This window comes from Tenrec ecaudatus, chromosome 18 (assembly GCF_050624435.1).
Source record: "Tenrec ecaudatus isolate mTenEca1 chromosome 18, mTenEca1.hap1, whole genome shotgun sequence".
Classification (NCBI taxonomy): Eukaryota; Metazoa; Chordata; class Mammalia; order Afrosoricida; family Tenrecidae; genus Tenrec; species Tenrec ecaudatus.
In genome coordinates, this window is record NC_134547.1 from 9164794 (window position 1) to 9186133 (window position 21340).

The 21340-nt window shown below is 59.2% G+C and overlaps 4 protein-coding genes across 4 annotated transcripts in view; 2 read left to right on the forward strand and 2 right to left on the reverse strand.

Moving 5' to 3' along the window:
* Position 1: 1 nt before the first annotated feature.
* On the forward strand, positions 2 to 3020 carry RPL18 (ribosomal protein L18). Its single transcript, XM_075536255.1, has 7 exons — positions 2 to 133; positions 1025 to 1111; positions 1231 to 1338; positions 1674 to 1772; positions 2084 to 2207; positions 2305 to 2374; positions 2898 to 3020. Exons 1-7 carry the CDS (start codon positions 131 to 133, stop codon positions 2971 to 2973), a joined length of 567 nt encoding a protein of 188 aa, XP_075392370.1. The 5' UTR covers positions 2 to 130; the 3' UTR covers positions 2974 to 3020.
* A 1345-nt stretch (positions 3021 to 4365) lies between these two features.
* On the forward strand, positions 4366 to 16471 carry FAM83E (family with sequence similarity 83 member E). The gene is made up of 5 exons (XM_075537911.1): positions 4366 to 4842; positions 6516 to 6683; positions 7059 to 7183; positions 12787 to 13228; positions 16214 to 16471. Exons 1-5 carry the CDS (start codon positions 4366 to 4368, stop codon positions 16469 to 16471), a joined length of 1470 nt encoding a protein of 489 aa, XP_075394026.1.
* Positions 8703 to 9427, reverse strand: SPACA4 (sperm acrosome associated 4). Its single transcript, XM_075537561.1, has one exon. The coding sequence runs from the start codon at positions 9143 to 9145 to the stop codon at positions 8774 to 8776; it is 372 nt and encodes a 123-aa protein (XP_075393676.1). The 5' UTR covers positions 9146 to 9427; the 3' UTR covers positions 8703 to 8773.
* Positions 16472 to 20983: 4512 nt separating the features above from the next.
* Positions 20984 to 21340, reverse strand: part of SULT2B1 (sulfotransferase family 2B member 1) — a 106879-nt gene continuing 106522 nt past the window's right edge. Inside the window, exon 12 of the mRNA XM_075537912.1 lies at positions 20984 to 21165. Coding sequence (XP_075394027.1) covers positions 20984 to 21165 — 182 coding nt within the window. The remainder of the gene's footprint in view (positions 21166 to 21340) is intronic.

The following is a 21340-nucleotide window of genomic DNA, read 5'->3' on the forward strand; positions in this document are numbered from 1 at the left end:
GCGTCGCGTCCCGTCGCGTCGCGTCGCGTCGCGCGCGTGACGTCACCCAAGCGCCGCTCGCCGGATGCTTTCCCCGCCCACGCCGGCGCCGTTCCCTCTTTCCGGACCCGGCTGAGCAGGAGGCGCCATCATGGTGAGCGCGTCTGGCGGTGTCCGAGGCTTGGCCATCCGTCGCCATCTGCTGTGATGGCGGGTTGGGGGCCTCCCGGAGAAGGGAAGGGGTGCCAGAAGTGGCCAAAGGAGGCCATTCCTGTGGCGAGGGAGGCGGCATTGGGGGTCCGGGGACCCGGAGTGTGGGTCAGGATCACGTCAGACTCTGGCGCCTCTCGCAACCCGTTCATGAACGCCACCGTGAATAGCTAATCAAACCGAGAGCTTCAGTAATAGAGTCAGGGTCCGGACCCAGGCATTGGGCCCGCAACTCCTGCCCCCCATTTGCCTCTGCTGCCAGTTGGCAGTGACGTTCTCTGGGGCGTCCGAGGGCCGCGTTCTGGGACCCCCTTCGGATCCTTGGCTCCTTAGCAACGCTCATCGGAGGAGCCCTGCTTTCCGGGCCTGTGCTCCACCTAGAGCCGCCCTTCTCGATCTTAAAGCGATCGCGGCCTCCGAAAAGGCGCTGGGTGTCGTGGGCATCCTGCCGTCTCCGTAGCACCCCGTTGGGAGTAGTGAGGTAACAAGCGCCCTCGTAGACCCTTTCGGCTCAAGGAGATGCTGGAGGAACGGTAATTCGCATTAACGGCTTGGTGCAGAGGTCTTGGGTGCCCGGGTGCCGGTTGTCATGGTTGCTAGGACTGCCCATTGGACTCTGGCGTGGAGTTTGGTTCGGCATTGATGCCGGTTTTCGGGCGCTGAGTAAAACCATTTCCACTGAGGCAGCGCAGCCCCTGTGGTGCTGATGTGCTGTGGATAGATTTGGGTCCCGTTTTAGCGGTCACTTGGACCCCAGCTGGATCTTGGTCAGTGATCCAGAGTGGGGCCCATGGTTATCCGGTCCCCCGTTCCCTCCCCCCCGACCACGCACCAGGGAGTGGACATCCGCCACAACAAGGACCGAAAGGTTCGTCGCAAGGAACCCAAGAGCCAGGACATCTACCTGCGCCTCCTGGTCAAGGTGAGGCTGGGCCAGCCAAGGGCCCACACAGCTGGAAAGGGGTTGTGGGGAGTAGATCCAAGCGCCGGGAAGGCGGGAGGCTTCTCGCCCAGGTTCTAATGCCTTTCCCCTCCCTCCAGCTATACAGGTTTCTGGCCCGACGGACCAACTCCACCTTCAACCAGGTTGTGCTGAAGAGACTGTTCATGAGTCGCACCAACCGGCCACCCCTGTCGCTCTCTCGGATGGTGAGGGGGCCGAGGGGCTTGGAGGATGAGGAGAGGGAGGGAACTGGCAGCCCAAGGGCTACTGAACCCAGATGGTGGGTGCTCTGAGGGGAGGGGGTGTCTTTGCTGCTCTTTCAGTGGTGCTCAGGGAAAAGAACATAACCGAAAACAGCTTTCCTTTCCTGGGAAAGCTACGGTAGGTAGACCCTGGTGGGGACTTTGCCCAGGCTTGAAGCCCCCTGAGTGTCTCAGAAAGGTGCTGTTGGCTGGCTCAGCCTGGAGGGCGGGGGTTGAATCCCAGAAGAGGGCTCATCTTTTCATCCACTGCATCTTTGCTGACCACCCCCTACCCCCAGATCCGGAAGATGAAGCTTCCTGGCCGAGAAAACAAGACCGCTGTGGTCGTGGGGACCATAACGGATGACGTGCGGGTGCAAGAGGTGCCCAAGTTGAAGGTGAACAGGGCAGGGCTCTGCTGGGTGGCATCGCAGTCTCGTCCCTGGTGACCCCAGACTCAGGCATCTCCTGGAGAGAGGCAGCAGCAATCACTGGCCCTTGCTGTCAAGCCAGGTGACCTAGGTTCACATCCAGACCTCTGACACAACTGCCATTGTCTCAGTTCCTGACAAAGCCCTGGCTCCTTGTGACCCTTGGTGACAATGGACTGTGTTGGTTATTGAGCAAGCTGCCAGGGGTGGCAAGTGCCAGCAGCTCCCCAGGACATGCCACATGGTGGTCCCTAACCACACCTCTCCTCCTGGGTTAGGTGTGTGCCCTGCGAGTGAGCAGCCGGGCCCGCAGCCGCATCCTCAAGGCCGGGGGCAAGATTCTCACCTTTGACCAGCTGGCCCTGGACTCTCCCAAGGGCTGTGGCACTGTCCTGCTGTCTGGTGAGTGGAACCTAGGGGCCCGTGGGGAGTCCTAAAGATGCACATGTCCATGCAGCTCAGGGCCAGCTCTATATTTGTCTTCTCCCCCCCCTTCCAGGTCCACGCAAGGGCCGCGAGGTATACAGGCATTTCGGCAAGGCGCCAGGGACCCCCCACAGTCACACCAAGTAAGTACCACCAGGATCTCTTCCCTCTGACCTGCCATTGGGACCCGGTCTGTGGAACTACACCTGCTTCTTTACCACACTAAAGCCAGACCCTGGTGTCCAGCCAGTGCGGCTCACGGGCCCTGTGGGACAGGGTGCAACTGCACCAGTTAGTTCCCTGACTGTTAATGGCTTAGGGGACTAGAAAGCCCCATCGTTGCCATTGGGTGTCAAACAGCACAAGGTGCCACTCCGCCTGAGAAGCCTGGGCCACCTACCTTTGAGCCATGAGCTTCTGGTCCTTAGAGGCCACCCTGCATCCTTGACTCTGAAAAACAACCCAGACCCACTGCCATTGAGTCAATGCTGAATCAACGCTGGCCCTGTGGAGGGGGTTTCAGGCTGTATGGGCTCCGAGGCCGACTGTCAGTTTTACCCTCCCAACTCTAATGAGTTCTAATCCCGGGCCTGGCTCAGTGAGGGACCTCCTGGGCCATCGGGGCTCCTGGCATCCTGACTCAACCCCACCCCTTTCTCCCCACAGACCCTATGTTCGCTCCAAGGGCCGGAAGTTCGAGCGGGCCAGAGGCCGACGTGCCAGCCGAGGCTACAAAAACTAACCCCAGATCCGGTCCTGCTATTAAAACGTTTTGGATGTTCACTGCAGATGTGTCTTGTGTTCCTGGGGGGCGGGATGGATGCAGCCTGAGGGCTGTGGGGTGCCTGTGGTGTGGGGCTGGACAGCTTGGCCTTGGGTGCCTCCAGTGGCGCCCCTAGTGGTCACTCGGACAACCTGTCCTCCCTGGACAACCAACTGCATCTACCTGCTTTCTCCCTGGATTGGCCACGCCCATCCGTCTTAAAGAGCCCGTGCGCACTAACCTGGCACTGGGGGGTGGACAAGGAAGTGAGGGCCGCTGGGGGAGGGCCGTGGGAACAGGTGAGGTGCGCTCCAGGGACCAGGAAGCCAGCCTGAGGCCAGGGACCGCTTAAGCGAGCATCTGCCTGGCGCTCTGCGGTTGGGACCCTGAGGGCTGCTGCTGGAACTACCCCTTCCGTGTACACAACGGGCTGGGCTGCCTGGCGTGGCCTCAGCCCCGGGAGAGGCAGAGGGCAGGACACTGAGGAGGCTCACCTCCCTGGATTGCTTGCGTGAGCACAGGGCTGGGTGGGTAAGAACGGTAGGGCTACTAGATAGATTTGTCCCCCTACAGGCCTGAGCCCTGAGGGGCTGGCCGCGGTTTCCAGGGGTTTGGGTCGCAAAGGGCAGTGGGTTTGAAAGACAGGCTTACACCAGTTGGATGGTCAGCCGACAGGAGATCCTGGGCTTCAGGTAAGTTCCGAGTTGGGTGGGGTCAGTTTGCCCAGGAGCCAGCCAGGGCCACCAGTCAGTCAAAGGGACATTGGCCGGTTCCCCCTCCCAGCTGAATGGCCTGTGGAGGTCACAGATTGGATCTGTAATAGTCCTGGGGCATCCTGTGGGGACTTGGGGGACAGTAGGGGTCCCCAATCAACAGCAGGGCAGGATGCTAGGAAGGGTGCAGGCCCCAGGGCTGAGCAAAGGCGCCCAATGAGATTTACTGATAAGGTGGTCAGGCAGCTAGATCCCGGGCAGACAGCCTAACACACCAGGGTTGTCACCCAGAAGCAATCTGATGTGACGGTTGAGGGGGTGCCAGCCAGCAGCCCTTCCTTGCCTTTGGTTGAGAACCAGGGGTCAAGCTGACAGGTGGCACCATTGGACTTGGAAGCAGGTGACCAGGGAGGTCCTGTTGTGGAATCGTCCAGACACTGGGGGCAGGTGGCAAGAGGGCCAGCCTGTCACCCTGTAGTGGTGGCCTGAGACGTTTGTAGGGGAGGAGGGCAAGGTGATCAGGAAGCAATTGGGACTTGGACAGGGCCACCCTATGGCTGCTTAGCATCTACCCATCAGAGAGCCCCCTCCCTCTACCCAATGGTCAGTTACTCCCTGCCAAGCCCCTAAGGACCCAGCCTCACCTCAGCAGACCACGATGGCGGCCTCCCAGCTGGCTGCGCTGGACAACTTGGACCCCGGGGCCGGGGAGCTGCCTTTGACAGAGGCCAGCCCCGGCTATCTGTACACGGAGGGCCAGCGGCTGGCCCTGGAGACCCTGTTGAGCGAGGGCGCAGAGGCATTTGAGAACTGCGTGCTTCAAGAAAGGCTGCGGCCCTTCCTGAGCGCCGACGAGGTCCGGGTCCTGGCAGCGTCGGCCGAGGACTGGACAACTGGCGAGCCCGAGCCTAGTGGGGCGGCCGAGGGAGCCGCTCTTACCAATGGAGTGGCCGGTGGCAGCCTGACCTACTGGCCTGGGCAGTCGGAGGAGCCTGCACCCGTGCTGCGACTGGGCTGGCCAGAGGACCCAGCCTGGAAGGGCATCACCCGGGCCCAGCTGTACACCCAACCGCCTGGTGAGGGCCACCCATCGCTCAAGGAGGTGGTGCGCCGGGAACTCCAGGCCGCCAGCAAGGTGGGTTCACGCTCCCCCGAAACTCAGGACTGCCCAAGACCGTGTTCTCTGGAACTGGAGCCTCCCCCTTCCCCCTCCCTCCTCAGGCTCCTGCCCTCCAGGCATCAAGGTGACCTAGTGGGGCTGCTCACCACAAGGTCAGGGTTTCCAAAGCACAGTGGCTCTGAAGGAGGGAGAGGCTGCCTGCTCTCCTGAAGACTGACCGCCTCAGAGGCCCACACGGGGCAGTTCCACCCCATCCTACGGGGTTGCTGGGAAGCCCGGTGGCGTTGTGGGTTACGGCTAGGCTGCTAACCTCAGGATCGGCTTTCCAAACCACAAGCCTGCTAACCTCAGGGTCGGCTTTCCAAATCACAAGCCGCTCCCCAGGTGAGGCCTTCTACTCCCAGAAAGAAACCCACCGGACCAGAGCATGTCCACGGGTACAGATCAGAGCTGGAAGCACAGGGAATCCAGGACAGATAAACCCCTCAGGACCAATCATGAGAGTAGGGATCCCAGGAGGGAAAGAGGAAAGTGGGGCGAGAAAGGGAGAACCGATCACAAGGATCTACATATAACCTCCTTCCTGAGGGATGGACAACAGAAAAGTGGGTGAAGGGAGACATCGGACAGTGTAAGACATGACAAAATAATAATAATGTATAAATTATCAAGGGTTCACGAGGGTAGGGGATGGGGAAGGAGGAAGGGGAACAATGAGGAGCTGATACCAAGGGCTCAAGTAGAAAGCAAATGTTTTGAGAATGATGATGGCAACAAAGTTACAAATGTGCTTGACACGATGGATGGATGGATGGATGGATGGATTGTGATGAGTTGGACGGGCCCCCAATAACATGATTTTAAAAAGGAAAAAGAAAGAACCCCACCAGGAGTCCTATAGGGGCCCTCTGAGTCAGAATGAACCCCATGGGGGTGAGAGTGAGTGAGTGAGTGGGTGGCTAGGTGTATGTCCAGGAAGGAAATGGGGAGACAGAGGCATGTGAATCTCTCCTGCAACTGACTGATCCGTGATGGGAACCCAGGCTGTTAGATGGTTGAGTCAGGGGTCATCCAACCAGCTGCCACCAATCCCGAGTGGACTCCCAGCGCCCGTGTGTGTGTGTGTGTGTGTGTGTGTGTGTGTGTCCAGCTCTGCCCCACAACAGGGTTTTCTGCAGCTGGTTTTACAGAAGAACACCAGGCCTTTCTTCCGAGGTCCTCTGACTGGACTCCTTTGGGCGAACCCGTTTGCAAGGCACCGGGGGCCTCTCCCAACAGTACTTACAGGAGCCACCACCTGCGTGAGCTCCAGGTCTTCCCCTGATGGCTTGCACAGGGCTGCCCTCCCCACCCCAGCACCCAGGGGGTCCGCCCCCCACTGTGGGGGGCAACCAGTCACAGACCCCTGGAGTAGGCTGCCATGTTGATGGAGGCTTGACACGGTCGCTGTTGTGACTCACGGGCCAGGTGTTACTAATGTCCAGCGGTTAATGGCTGGGTGTCCAGGAACATAGATAGTTCCTGATCGCGTTGCCGGCTGGACTGATAACCCAGCAGCACCTCAGAAGAGACGTCTGGCTGTCTTGGGCCAGACCCACAGACTCTCAGCACCCAGTGCATCTCACCCGCTCCCTGAGGCCCCTGTGCCCACCCAAAGCCGGGCTCCTCACATCCCTTCCTGCCCCTAGCTGGTGGCCGTGGTCATGGATGTATTCACCGACCCAGACCTGCTTTGGGACCTGATGGACGCCGCCACACGCCGCTGGGTCCCTGTCTACCTACTCCTGGACAGCCAGCAGCTGCCCGCCTTCCTGGCTCTGGCCCAGCAGCTGAGGGTGAACCCCTGGGCCACGGAGGTAGGGGCCCAGCCAGCGACCTTCCCCTGGGGCTGGGCAGGAGCAGTGGGGAACAAGGGCACCTTCCACAGGGTCTTAGGCTGCCAACTAAGAGGGGAGTCCCCAAAATCAGATGCCCAAGGCACTACACCGAGGGAGGTGTGGTGGACTTTTGATGCATGCCCGGGGCCACAAAGTTGGGGTCATCCCCGGAGGCCTGTTAGCCGGGACGCTGCGGAAGTTGGCAAGGATTCTATTCTGGATCCACAGGCCACCACCCATCTGGGAGCAGTGGTCGTAGGGGTGACCCTGGAGCTCTTGGCCCTGAGTGGGGGGACCCCGAGGGGTGGACCTGAGCAAGGGCATGCCACCCACCTCCACCCCACCCCCGTCTAGAACCTGGACGTCCGCGTCGTGCAGGGCTGCAGTTTCCAGAGCCGCAGGAGGCGGCAGGTGAGCGGCCACGTGCGGGAGAAGTTTGTGCTCCTGGACGGTGCCAGGGTCATCACGGGTTCCTACAGGTACGATGCCCCTGTGCCCACTCCCACCGCCCCCTCTGCCGGCACGGCATCCTGCCGCCCAGCCCCTCCACTGGCCGGGTTTGCCCTGCGCACCCCCTTTCCAGAGGGCCTCCGCTTCCTTCCTCATCTGGAAGGTGGGTTTAGAAAACACACACCCTTCCTCGCCTGGAGACTGAGGTCCCTTCTGGCGGCAGAAATGGGATCGGGGGTGCTGCTTCCTGGTCTCAAGGGAGCCTCCCCTCCCTGCCATCCCTTCTCCACATCGTCACTCACCCAGAGTCCAGTATGATAGTGGCAGTGTGTGTTAGGGGCTTGAGGGGATGGAGATTGGAGCTAGAGGATTTGCATGTCCACCAGCAAGTTGGGGGCCAGGGGGGGCGGGAGGTGCTCACAAGGCTCACCGCCACCCTGGAGGGGACCTTGCTTTAGAAGGGAGAAGCAGCGACAGGGTCGGCAGAGGCTCCCGAACCCTAGCAGCTGTCCAGGGGAATGGGGTTCACAGGGACCCCATCTGGAGGACAGGGTAAACCGCCCCCGGGGGAGTTTCCCAGAGGCTGTCGATCTCTGTGGGAGCATCAGAGAGCCTGGCCTTTCTGCCCCACTTTCCAGAGGAGGCATGAAAAAAAAAATCAATCAACCAACCAACTCCCGGCCAACCAGTGGGCGCCAGCTCAGAGCCACCTGATAGGACAGGGTGGAACTGCCCCTGTGGGTATCCCAGACTGTGACACCAGGTGGGAGTAGAAAGCCCTGTCTTTCTCCTACTGAGCAGTTGTAAAACCACGTGGAAACAAAAACACCACTGCCCTTGCCCCTCCAAAAAAAAATGCCCTGAAGACTTCTCTACCGACTGTCACTCCACAGAGATACCGTTCTCCTTGGGAGCGGCTGGTAGCTCCAAACTGCTGACTTGGTGGTTAGCGCCCCTGGAACTGAGGCCAGGTGGGGTGTTGCTGGCTCAGAACCCACTGGCAGGCATTTAACATCCACAGGGAGACTGGCCCGCCCAGCCCAACATCTGCCAGTAACACAATCTCCATGGACCGGCACTCCCTCCTCCATGTGGGTGTGGGTGTCCTGGGTCCTGGCTGCTCAAGTCCTAGGTCAGCAATTGGACACCGCCAGCCGTTCCGCAGGACAAAGACAGGGCTCTCGACTTCCGGAGGGAGTTACAGTCTCGGAAACCCGCAGGGGCAGTTCTACTCCGGGTGGTAGGGTGGCTGTGAGTTGGCATCCACTTAAATGGGAGTTTGGTTTGTGTGAGTGGGGCGGGAGGCCGTGGAACTGGGCACCAAGATTGAGCGGCATCTGCTTCCAGCCCAAGAAGGGATGCATGCATTTTAGAGCCAGGGAGCTACCCCCGCACTGCAGGGCACCCCTGCCCACCTCCAGCCTGCCAGGCCTCAGGGACCCTTCTCCTGGGTGGGGCTGCCCTGGAACAGAGCAAGTCTCACAACATGGGGTCCAGAGCCTGCAGGCCATTTAATGGGGGGGTGAGGGCTAGAGGGCAGAGGCAGGGAGTTCGGGGAGCCTTGGAGGAGCAGGGCGGGCCAGGCCCTGCCTCTTGGACTCCCCGGGGGGTCACGGCGACTACTGGAGCAGCAGCCCCAAGCCCAGCGCCAGGCCGGCGGTGGCCCCCAGGGCCCGGGTGCCAGTGGTGGGTGGGGCCAGGTTACAGAGGTCCCCTTGGCAGCAGGAGGTGACCAGGCTGTAGGTGACGCCCTTGTAGTTGACGGGTTGCTCCTGGCCACAGTTGGTGGAGCGCAGGCAGCCTTTGTTGGTGATGGGCCCCAGGCCGGGGGCCAGCCCGTAGCCCGTGAAGCAGTCTTCCTCTTCGGCGCAGCTCATGTGCGTGCTGGGGCACTGCTTGGAGTCCGTCAGCTCACAGAAGAAGCAGTCCTTGACGCCCCTGGTGACCGGGGACAGCGCCAGCGCGGTCAGCAACAGCCAGCCGAGGACCATGGCGGCCTGGCCGCGCTGACGGTGCCCGAGCCAGGCCGGGGCCTTCCCGGGCCTTCCCTGGACAGCTGAATGGCTCTGGGCACGCCCGGGAGAACTCTGGTCCCTCTCTCGCTGGGGCTTCCTGGGACCAGTGCTGGGGCGGCGGTCCTCTCAGGAGTTCTGTTGGGATGCGGCTCCCAGGGGGTTGTCCCCTGAGTTGAAGAAGAGCCAGCCTTCGTAGCCCAAGGAGACTCTGTGGAGCAGAATGTGGTGACCTCACAGAAGTCTTCTGCGGGTTCCCCACCAGCTGCTGGGGGGAGGGGAGGAGGTCGCAGGTCACAATCAGAGGGGCGGCCTTGACCCTCTGACTTCCCAAAGGGTGAGGGCACTGGCATGCCGCAAACGTAAGGGCACCTCCTATCCACATCCACCCACTCCCGGAGGCCAGCAGAGCACTGGCCTTCCAATGCCAGCGGCCCGACCAGTCCACCAGGACTCAAGGAGGCCGTCTGTGTGTGAGTGGCCCCGTGCACATGGGGGTCTCAGGGCCTGATTTTCCAGGAATAGACGGCCACGGCTGTAGTCAGAGGCACCTGGGGGTGGACTTAAACCGCCCACCTTCAGAACTGCCCCTGTGGGTTCGTCAGTCTTTACGGGAGTAGAAGGCCACCTCACTCTTTCTCTTTCACTCTCTCTCTCTCTCTCTGCCATCAAATCTGAAGCGCTACCAAACCGAAATTCCAACTCACAGCGACCCAACAGGACAGGGTCGGACTGCCCTTGCCCTTCTCCAAGACTGTAGAACACCCTCTAAGAGAGTAGAACACCCTCTCCCTCTGCCATCAAATCAATTCTGACTCATGGCAACCCAGTAGGAAGGACAGGGTCAAACTGCCCCTTCTGGTTTCCAAAGACGGTAACACGTCTCGGTGGGGCGGGCAGCCTCTGCTTTCTTCAGCAGAGCCTCTGGTGGTTCCCAACCGCTGACCTTGCAATTGACAGCCCAATGTGTAACCCCTGCCCCACCAGGGCTCTGTCCTCAGGGGCACAGAGGTCAGATGCACAGCGGGGGCGGGGGACACAACCGAATTCGCAACAATAGCCATTGCTGTTGAGTGGATGCCGATGACTCACGGTGACCCTGTAACAGGCCGGGGTGGAACTGCCCCCATGGGGTTTTGGACGCTGGCACTCTCTAGAGAGGCAGGTGGGCAGGTCTTTCTCCCATGGGGCTGCAGGGTGGGCTCAAACTGCCGACCTTTCGATCAGCGGCGGAGCCCGTAACTCCTTTGCCACCTGGGCTTCCTTCTCACTCTGCACCTGGGCAAGCTGAGGCTCAGGCAGGAGGAGGGATGCATGCAGAGTCACCCCCCATCTCCTATGCCGACCCAGGTTTAATAGACCTCCAGGGGAGGCCAGGCGTGAAGAAGGCATGTACTGAGCACCCTACTGTGTGCACGGGCGGCTCACAAGGTCTGCACATGATGGCTAACGACGGTAGACTGGTTTTGACAGAGCTTCCAGACAGGCAGACTAGGAAGGAAGGCCTGGACGCAGCCAAGGAAACATTCCAGAGCCTAGTTCTACTGTGACACACGGGGAGGTAGAATTGCCTCGATGGCAAGTTTTGAGGGGACTGGTTTCCTGTCTGCCTCGACTTTCAGCAACAAGGTACGACGTGACCGGTCACTCACCCCCTGCTGTCACGTTGATTTGGACCCCAAGCGGTCCTCCGGGGGTTTTCTGAGGCTGTGAGTCTTGACGGGAATAGACAGCCTCAACTTACCCCTGAGGAACTGGTGGGGGTTAGGGTGGGCAGTTTGAACCACTAACCTCGCGGTTCAGTCCGATGCTTCCTGGACAGCTGCCAGCAATCTCAGCCGCCGTGATTAACAGGTAAAGGAGTCCCTGCTTGCAGGTTTTTAAGGTTTACTTGGTGCTTGGCCTGCTGCTCCCCACTCTCTCTCATTCGAATCTCCCGATGGCTTTGACTCTGTAGTACAGAGGAGGAAACTGAGGCACAGGGCAGGTCCCCTGGGGACGTGTTCCTGGGGAAGGGCTTGATAGTTGGCAGTTTGTTTAGAAGAAGGCAAGGAGACCTGGTGACGAGTTCAGCTGCTCATTGCAAGGCCTAAAGTTCAAACCCACCAACTCCTCCCAGGGAGAAAGATATTTTTCTGTTTGGCCTGCTCCCGTCGACATTGACAGCCTCGAAAAACCCCAGGGTCACGGGGAGTTGGGATCAAGTTGGTGGCAGGGAGTTTGTGTGTTGCAGGGAGTTTGTGTGTTACAGGGAGTTTGTGTGTTGGTTTGATTCAGAAGGCAGTGGTGGCGGGTGTCAGAAAACATCTGTGGCTGTTGAAACTCCCTGCTGACCAGTCCATTTCAATGCTCAGCCACCCTACGGGGCAGGGTAGAACTGACCCCTGTGGGTTTCCGAGACTGGAGATCTTTTTAGGAGCAGACAGCCTCATCTTGCTCAGGTGGAGCAGCTGCGGGGTTCGAACTGCTGAACTTTTGGACAGCAGCCCAAGCGTAACCCACTGTGCCACCTGCCGTCAGGTTGGGCGCTGACATTGACCAGCACGTTCCAGGCCGATCCTTGTGGCTCTTGTGCCATCTATGAAGTCAGACAGTATTCTTTTTTGCGACACTTCGGGTTTTCACGGGTAGCCAGGCCTTTCTGCCTAGTCCGTCGCAGTCTGAAACCTTTCCACCCAGGCTGATCCTGCTGTAGCCCAGCTTCCGGCCTGAGAAGCAAGAATGCCTGTCGAGAGACTTAGCCGAGTGTACCGCACTTTAGACGCGCCGGCGGCAGGGGCTTGTCCCTGGAGAAGGGCATCGTGCTTGGTAAAATTAAGAGGGGCAGCAAAGGAGAGGATGGACGGACACAGTGGCTGCAGCTATGGGCTCGGACAGAGGTACAATTGTGAGGATGGCACAGGACAGGGTGTGTCTCCTGTGGCCCACGGGGTCGCTGAGTTGGGGCAGGTTCCAATGAATAACAGCTGCTGACACCACCCTTGTGGACCTGAATGGACACGGACTCATGGCGATCCCCCATGGGTGCAGTTCGGCACGGCCCCACCTGTTTTTCAAGGCTGTAACCATCTGAAGCAGATCACCCACCTATTTTCCCATGCCCTGCTGGGCGTGCAGACTGGCAACCTTGACGTTACTAGGGAGGTGCTCCCGTGCTGGGGGCAACGTGGAGCCTAGGTTTAAACCCACCCCTGATTCCGCACGATAACGTGTGGGTCTGTGGCCAACCTGTAGGAGACCTGGCGGCGGCGTAGTGAGTAATTCCACGCTGGGCGGCCAAACTGCCAGGTCAGCAGTTCAAAACCACCAGCCGCTCCACGCGGGAGGAGAAAGCAGAGGCTTTCTACTCCGGAACCGAGTGGGAAACCCACAGGGGCTGTTCACAGCGTGCTGTGAGCCTGCATCCCCTCGGTGGCAGTGAGCAGGGGTGTGTTTGCAGTTGCACCCCGTGCCCCGGGAGGGGGGGGCGAGTGGGTCCAAGGAGTGGGGCCACCGATGGCCACGCCCCAGACAGCAGAGGCCCAGGTCCCACCGCCTGCCTGGGGGAGGGGGAGGGGAGTAGGGGGTCAGGCTGAGGAAACCCTGACGCCCCCCGGCCGCCGCCTGTGTCCACGCCCCAGCTTCACGTGGAGCGACGCGCGCCTGCACCGCGGCCTGGTGACCCTGCTGACCGGCGAGATCGCCGACGCCTTCAGCCAGGAGTTCCGGACCCTGTACGCCGCCTCGCGGGCCCTGCCACCCGCGCCCGCCCCCGCGCCCTTCGTCAGCGTGCTGGACGGGCTGCCGCTGCCCCGGAGCCCGCACCGCGTGACCCGCCGCCGCTCCGTGGCGCCCGTCTCCCCGCCGCCCGACGACTCGCTGGCCCGCCGCCTGGCCGCCTGCCGCCTCGAGCGCGCGGACGCGCGAGCGCCCCCTGGCGCCCCGGCGCCGGCGCTCAGCGACGTCCTGAGGAGCGTGCAGCGCGCGCGGACCTCCAGCGGAGGACCGCCGACCCGGCCCAGCCGCTCGCTCTGGGACCTGAGCCGCCTGTCCCAGCTGTCGGGCTCCAGCGACGCGGACGAGGTGAGGCCCGGGGGGGCGGGGGGGCGCAGGTCGGGGACAGAGGACCAGAGAGGGCGAGGCACCTGCCCAAGGCTGCACACCTGCCGGGAGGCAGTTGGAAGCCACCTGCCATCCCAATGGAGAAAGATGGGCGGGCGGTCTGCTGCTTGTGCAGACCCGTGCGTGCGTGTGTGTGATGCATTATGAGAATATTCAGACATTCCAGGTGACCAAGTAGAAGAAGCCCCCTCACGCTCCTTCTAGGATTTTCTCGGCTGCTACCTGGACCCCTGGTAGCATCGTGTTTCCATGTGGAGCTGCCAGCTAACTGCTAGGTCGCAAGTTCGAAACCACTCCATGGGAGGAAGATGGGCTTTCTACTCCCGGAAAGACTTAAGTCTCAGAAACTCACGGGGGGGCAGGTGGATGGCAGAGAGTCTGTCTGTTTGGGTTTTTTGAGGGGGTAGGGGTAGGGGGCAGTTGGTCTGCTTCTGTAAAGATTTACAGCCTTGGAAACCCCAAGGGGAAGCTCTCCATCCTAGAGCATCACTATGGGTGGGAATCGACTCAGGACAGTGGGTCTGCTGGGTCTTGGCTGCCAGGGAGCTGGACACCGGCCCCTCCTCCATAGACGGCGGAGCAGAGCCTCCCACCCACCACCCCACCTGAGTCCATCATTGCACCCTCTCTTCCCTGCACACTCCTCCTGTGTGCTGGGCCCAGCAGTCGTTCTCTTCCTGTTTGACTGGGAAGAGGGGGCCCTGAGGATCCAAACCCAAGACCTGACTTTTACGGACCCTCTAGGACAGGGTGGAACTGCACCCCACGGGTTCCCGAGACAGTAACTCTTGATGGGAGCAGACAGCCTCGTCTTTCTGCCCAGGAGTGGCGGGTGGGCTGGAACAGAGGACTTTGAGGTTAGCAGCCCACAGTCTGACCCACGGTGCCTCCTTCAGTGAAGACGGGCTGAAACCAAAGAATGAAAAACCCAAACTCCTGAACGCACTGCCGTAGAATGGATTCTGACTCTAGGGTACAACTGGCCCTGTGGGTTTATAAGACTTTAACTATTTTTTTTCTGAGATATTTTTTTCTTTCCTTTAAAAAAATCATTTTATTGGGTACTTTTATAACAATCCATCCATCCATTCCTTGTGTCAAGCACATCTGTACATGTTGGCAATCATTTTTGAAACACTTTTTCTATTTGAGCCCTTGATATCAGCTCATTTTATCCCCTCCCTCCTGAACCCTTGATAACTTTTTTTTCATGTCTCACACCCGTCTTTCATGTCTTCTTTCACCCACTTTTCTGTTGTTTGTCTCCCAAGCCTTTAACTCTACGAGAGCAGAAAGCCTCATACTTCTCCCAAGGAGTGGCTGGTGATTTTGAACTCATGACCTTGCCGTTGGCTGCCCACCTTGAAACCACTCCACCTAACACCATATTCACGAACCAAAAACCCTAAACGCCCTGCCATCCAGTCTATCCTGACTCATAATGACCCCAGAGGTCCGGTTAGAACTGTGTGTCTAAGGTGTGTCAGAGGTCCTGTTAGAACTGTATGGTCCCTGTGTGTGTCTGGGACCATAGATCTTCATGGGAGCACAAAGCCTCATGCATCTTCCTGGAAGCAGCTAGTGGGTTCAAACCACTGACCTGGTGGTTAGTAGCTCAGGGTGTGCCACCAGGGGTTCCTTACCACATTCACAAGATGGGCTTCATTTGTACTGACATCACTGCTTCTCACCCACCCCACCCCTGAGAAGCAATGCTCTGATCCTGCCCATTTCACAGATGGGGAAACTAAGGCACCAGGGAGGGTCCAAGGAGCCCTGGTGGTGCAGTGGTTTACAGGTTGGACTGCTAACTGCAAGGTCAGCAGTTCAAAGCCACCAGCCTCCCTGAGGGAGAAAGATGAGGCTTTCTGCTTCTGTAATGGAGAGTGACAGTATTGGAAACCCACAGGGGCGGGTCTGCCTTGTCCTCTGGGGTGGCTACGATCAGAATTCACCAGATGGCAGTGCGGTTTTCCTGTTTGTTTTATTTTTTCAGAGAGGGATGGAGCTGCCTTCTAATCCGGATTAGAGAAAGATGATGGGGGGGGGGGGGGTGAGGGTGAGGGGGAAGGGCCTGAGTGTCTCAGAGCAGCCTCAGCTTGGCGGTCCCTGAGCAGGTGACTCTTTCTCTCCAAGCCTCTGGAGCCTCTGCTTCTGCGGCCATGAAGTGGTCTGTTGGAAGCATGAGATCCGGGTCCCTAGGGGCAGCTGCAGCAGGTGGCCTCCCTCTGGGGGCTTTGTTCCCCTCAGCCTCAGTTTCCCCACCTGCTGAGTGGGAGCCCAGAGGCCTCTCTCTGGGGCCAGTCCTGTCCATCCCAGTCAGCGGGAAGCTGAGCTGAGAAGGGGGATGGGTGGGAGGCCAAGGTCCTCACCTCTCCCTGGTCCCCAACTGCCCTAACCCTCATCACCTCCCTTGACAAATATTTGTTCCCTCACCAGACAGCAGACAGCTGTTTCCTGGTCCTCCCCAGCTGCAAAACCGCAGGTGGGGAGGCCCAGTAGTTCCCCCTGCCAAGCCTGGGGATTCAGAGGCCCTCTCATGTCCCCCAGAACTCTGTACCCCTTCCCTCCCTCCTCTGCCATCTCCCTTATCTCTCCCTCCCTCCCCTCTTCTCTCACCCCCTCCTTCTCTCTGACACTTCCTCCCCCTTCCCTTCCCATCCTGGTCCTCCCTCTCTCCCCTATCACCTTCCCCTTCCCTGACTGGGGCCTCAGAACCTCCTTCCACCTGTGCCTCTCTCACCAGCCCCTCTTCCTCCACTCACCTCTGCCCCTCTCTGACTCTGGGCCCCCCAGAGCCTCCTCTCACCTTCCTCTCAGGCTCCCTCTCTTTTTTTACCCCTACCCCGCCCCCCCCCCCATCTTCCTCTCTCTTTCCTTTCCCGCCTCCACCTCTTCCTGTCCCGATTCTGGGCCCCCCTCACCTCCCTGTCTTTCCCTCCACAGCTCAAGAAGTCTTGGGGCTCCAAAGACACCCCAGCCAAAGCCCTGATGCGGCAGCGAGGCACTGGAGGGGGACCCTGGGCTGACGGGGACCACGCCCGCCCACCTGCCCTGCCTCTGATCCCGGCCCGCCGCCGCCTCCGCTACCTGTCCCCAACCCGGAGGAGGCTTGGGGAGGAGACAGCGCCCAAACCCTCGGATCTCAGAAGCCTCGGGCAGCCGGACTGGGCCCAGAGGCCGGGGCTCCGGGGCCGACCTTGACCCAGCGGGGGTTGGGGGTGGAGCGGGGACAATCACGGCCCCCTGCTCCGAAGCCCATCCTAGCTGGCTGCTTTGCACCGGCTCTGGCCTCAGGTCTGGGGCGCTGCAGAGGGGAGAGGATTTGATAGCGGGAGGTTGGAAGGACTGTGTCCTCCGCTGCGTAGTGCCCATTCAACAAGCCACACAGGCCGGCTCTGGGCCAATGGGAAGCCTGTCTCCCAGGAGAACAGCATCACCCCACCTGCCTTATGGGTTCCTCCCCGAGGTCTGCCCCGCCCAGTCGCCCGCCCTCGGGATGGCCCGCCCAGATCGCCCCGCCCCCTGGATGCCCCGCCCAGTCGCCCTGCCCCCGGGATGCCCTGCCCCCGGGATGCCCCGCCCTCTGGATGCCCCGCCCAGTCGCCCTGCCCCCGGGATGCCCCGCCCAGTCGCCCTGCCCGCGGGATGCCCCGCCCTCTGGATGCCCCGCCCAGTCGCCCTGCCCGCGGGATGCCCCGCCCTCTGGATGCCCCGCCCAGGTTTCCCCGCCCCCTGCCTTGTCTTCGCAGCTTCGCTTTGGCGCCCCCGTGCGGCCTGTTTGCGCTCCGGTGGCCATTTGTTCTAAGGCACAGACTCCTCCAAGGTGTCGCTGTTGGTGTTTAGGCCAACCTATTGTTTGGCTGAAAGGTGACCTTGAGAAGTGGTTCCAGGTCCCAGTTTCCAGGGTGTCATAGGGCCGCCGCCTTTGGGGGATTCCTCAGCCTCCATCTTTTCTTCTTTCCTAATTTAAATCTAGGTAGTGTTCTATTTTTTTATCACTTTTTTTGGGGGGGGGCTCTGGCCCCCGAATAAGAGCCATGGTGGGGCGGTGGGTTATGTGGCAGATTGCTCTCTGCAAGGGCAGCAGTTCAAGGCCACCAGCTGCTCCGAGGGAGAAAAGTGAGGCCTTTCAACTCCCACGAAGAGGCTCCCACCTCGGAAACCCACGGGGGGGCAGTTGTACCCTGTCCTGCAGGGTCGCTGTGACTTGGAACGGACTGGCCGGCAGCAGGTTTTTGTTTTTTTATCTTGAGTCCCCGGAGGGTGTACAATGGATCTGGCTGCGGACAGAAAGTGGCTGGTTCCAACCTGCCCTAGGGTGACCCTGAAGAAAGGCCTGAGAATCAACCTCCCCCCTCCAAAACAAAACCCCAAACCGCCATGTCCTCCTCAGACACGTGGGGGTGGCCGTGCGTCAGTCGGCCACCGGTGGAACTTGGACAAACCCAAGTCCACTCTCCACCTCAGCTGCAAAATGGGTAGAACAGCTGCCGGCTTCTAGAAAACCCAAGGTCCTTTCAATGTGCCAGTGAAGAACAATGGGACTGCCACGGACTGCCCACAGGACAAAGAAATCTGACAGCCAGAGTGCTCCTTAGAGGCCAAGATGGCGAGGACTTGATCTCACAAAAGTTGGACATGCCGGCAGGAGAGATCAGACCCTGGAGGGGGACCTCCTGCTTGGTGCAGGGCAAGGGCAGTGACGTGGGAGACTCAAGCTGATGGAGTGACCCGGTGGCTGCCAGCCCGGCCTCGATGCTAAGGACAATCGGGAGGATGGTGCAGGACTGGGTGGGCTTTCCTCCTCCTGGACATGGGGGGTCACTAGGAGTTGGTCCTGATTGGACAGCACCTAACAAGAGTAAGAGTTACCAGTTCTGGGGCAGCAGCCTCCAGAGGGTCGATGTCGCTCCTGTTGTCACACACACACCCCACCCCATCCCTCCTGCCCTACACAGAATCCTTAGAAATGTGTGTCCAGATTTGGAGGGGAAAAAAAAGATTTGAATCATAAAGCCCCATGTGATACATCGATTCATAGATCGCTTGTACACCGTAGTTCTTTGGGTGAACACGCACCTCGGAATCACATGGCTGAACGTTCTCCGTTGAATTAAGATGTTATTGGTCACTAAGTCGACACCTTTTTTTTTTTCCTCCTCCTCTTTCCCTGATGACTCCCTTCCCAAAACAATGTTGATAATGGGCCACAAACCCTCAGCGCCATGACGTTGCAACTAAAACACCAGGGCACTGGGAAAAATCAAGAGACGACCTACAAAAACACCAGCAGCAGCAGCAGCAGCGAACCCACTGGCTCTGTAGCTGGGGAGGGGGGCGGGGCACGCAGACAAAACTACGTGCTTGGGAGCATCCTTGTGATTTGGTGGGGGGATGACTGGCTCTGACTGGAGGACTTCGGAAGGCTTGCGAGGTAAATTAGCCGGGAGGTTTAGCCTTGCGGGTCTATTGAAAGGATGGCAGGTTGTACAGGAGCCAGTGAACCTGGCCTGGAAGAAGTACAGCCACTCAAGTCATGATATTTTGAATCCCTTCACATGCATGTGAATGTTAGACACTGAGTCAGGAAGACTGTGGGTGATGGGGTGCATCTGCATGATGGTGCAGGTGAGGGAGATAGAAGGTGGCTGTGGTGGGTACACCATCTGGTGTCAATTTGGGACTTGAGAGGATTAAGATCGAAGGGATGGAGTCTGGCCCGTCAATCAGGTCATAGCCAATGAGGCCTCTGTGTGGGCGTGGCTTACTCCTGAGGATTCTGGGAACTTCTATAATTCTTCCCTGGAGATGAGAGATACTGTCTCACTCTGTCCATTCCCTGACAAGACACATGGAATTACGCTGAGAGACCCCATGCCCTGGGAACTGGAGGAACCACATGGAGACCCACGCCAGCGCAGAGATGCTTCTGCCGCCACTGGATCCACAAGGCTTCCCACCCACTGACCTGTGATCTTCCTGTACTCGGCACCATTACAAGTATTTCATGAGCCTGAAGAGGACTTTATAGATTGGTATCGGACATTTGGACTGATATCAGACTCATGGGCTTAATCTGGACTGGGCTGGGATGTTTTCTCAATATTCAATTGCTCTTATAAACCTCTTTCTTATACACACGAGTGTGTATGAATTTGTTTCTCTAGTCCACCCAGTGTAACACACAGTACCATGACCTGCCGAGAGAGCTGACAAACCTTTCTTGGAAGTACAGCCAAGAATGCTCCTTAGAGGCAAGGATGGCGAGACGTGGTCTTACATACTTTGCAACTATTACCTGGCCAGACCTGTCCCTGGAGAAGGACACCATGCTTGAAGTGGAGGGGCAGCAACACAGAGGGAGGCCTTTGATGAGATGGACATCGTGGCTGCCACGATGGAATCAGGCCAGGATGGCCAGACTTTTTGTCTCATGTGCTTTGGACATGTTGTCAGGGGAGACCCGTCTCTGGACAAAGGACTCCATGCTTGGTAAAGCCGACGGGCAGCCAAAAAGGAGGCTCTTCATAAGACAGGTTGGCACAGTGGCTGCAACATTGGTCTCAACCATAAGGACCGTGTGTGGACGGTCCAGGACAGGGCTGTGTGTCATTCCCTTGTATCTAGGGCGGCTGTAAGCCCAAACGAACTCCAGGGAACCGGACAGCAACAGGGATATTTATACTAGTCAGCCGAGCTCAGGAAAAATGTGTTATAACTAATAACGACAGGGATGGTTTTTATATCAAATGATGCCTTTCTGTTGTAACACTGAATGAAAAACTTTACAGTCAATTTGGTGTCAGGGCTGACCCCTTAGTGATAGCCTGGTCTGAGGGGTAGCCTGGGGGCCGCTCCCCGCTAAATCTCTAGGCCCTAGACAGCAGTTCTCAACCTGTGGACCCGCAGCCCTTTGGGGGTCGAACGACCCTTTCACAGGGGTCGCCTGACACATCCTGCCTATCAGATATTGACATGACGATTCATCACAGTAGCAGAATGACAGTGATGAAGTAGCAACGGAAATCATTTTATGGTTGGGGGGCCACCACATGCGGAGCTGTCTGGAAGGTTTGAGGTATTAGGAAGGTAGAGAACCACCCTAGACTCTAGGGTGGACATGAGGTCCCTGAGACAGACGGGGCAACTGAGTTCAGTTGAGAAGAGAGCCTCCGAAGGGAAGGGAGGAGGCGGAGCTGAAGGATGGACTGGAATGCCAGGGAAGCCAGAGGTTTGGGGGAGGGAGGGAGGCGCTGGGATTAGAATGGTTGGTTTTTTGGGTGCTGGGGGGAATGTTGGGTCTACTGGAGCTCCCTTTTTGCCCCATCCACTTGTAATAAAGTTGCTTCACATCAGCTAAAGTCTGGCCTTGGACACCCCCCCCACCCCTTTCCTCCTTCAGACCCTGGCGGCCAACTTCTCCATCCCCCTCCCTTCCCCCTCCTCCCTCAGACCCAGGAATCCCAGCTCCTGGCCCTGGGAAAGTCACATGCCTGCCCCGCCTGGTGCTAGGCTCCTGATGACACCTTGGACTCCAGGCGGGGCCTCTGAGTCACCCATTGGTGTGCCAGGTGGGGGTGATCACCGCCCTCCTGGGGTGCAGTGCACAGGTTCCCCACCCAGCTCTGGAGCTCCACCCAGTGGCCCTTGCTCGCCTGCCTCCCCCAAAGCGCAGAGAGGAGCTGGGGTGTTGGCAGGAGCTACGGTTTATTCTCAGGGCCATGGGTCGGGGCTCTCGGGGGCTTGACAGGGGCTGGGATCGGGGTCCGGGCTGTCGTCCTTCGGGGCCTCATCCCAGGGGAAGGTCGGCTGCCCCTGCATCTGCTTGTGGTAGACGCGGTCAAAGGCTTCGCTCTGCGCCACTGTGAAATAATTCTTCCAGTCTCCGCAGACCCCTGAAATGGGGTGGGGGTGGAGGGCACGACAGACAGGGGTGAGCAACCTCCTCGCTTCAGAGCGATCCCCTCCCCCCATTCTAGGATCTCCTTCCCATCCCCCTGGCTTTTGCCAATAGTGCCCTCTTTTGCCAGGCAAGCCGTGGCCGTCACAGCCACCTTCCAAGGCCCAGAG

Excerpts from the sequence above, each read along its gene's own strand:
- RPL18 (XM_075536255.1), top strand. Across the intron at positions 1,112-1,230 it reads ACCTGCGCCTCCTGGTCAAG|CTATACAGGTTTCTGGCCCG; the intron begins GTGAGGCTGGGC and ends CCCTCCCTCCAG. Across the intron at positions 1,773-2,083 it reads AAGAGGTGCCCAAGTTGAAG|GTGTGTGCCCTGCGAGTGAG; the intron begins GTGAACAGGGCA and ends CTCCTGGGTTAG.
- FAM83E (XM_075537911.1), top strand. The coding sequence starts at position 4,366 with ATGGCGGCCTCCCAGCTGGCTGCGCTGGACAACTTGGACCCCGGGGCC. Across the intron at positions 4,843-6,515 it reads AACTCCAGGCCGCCAGCAAG|CTGGTGGCCGTGGTCATGGA; the intron begins GTGGGTTCACGC and ends TCCTGCCCCTAG. Across the intron at positions 7,184-12,786 it reads GTCATCACGGGTTCCTACAG|CTTCACGTGGAGCGACGCGC; the intron begins GTACGATGCCCC and ends TCCACGCCCCAG.
- SPACA4 (XM_075537561.1), bottom strand. The coding sequence starts at position 9,145 with ATGGTCCTCGGCTGGCTGTTGCTGACCGCGCTGGCGCTGTCCCCGGTC.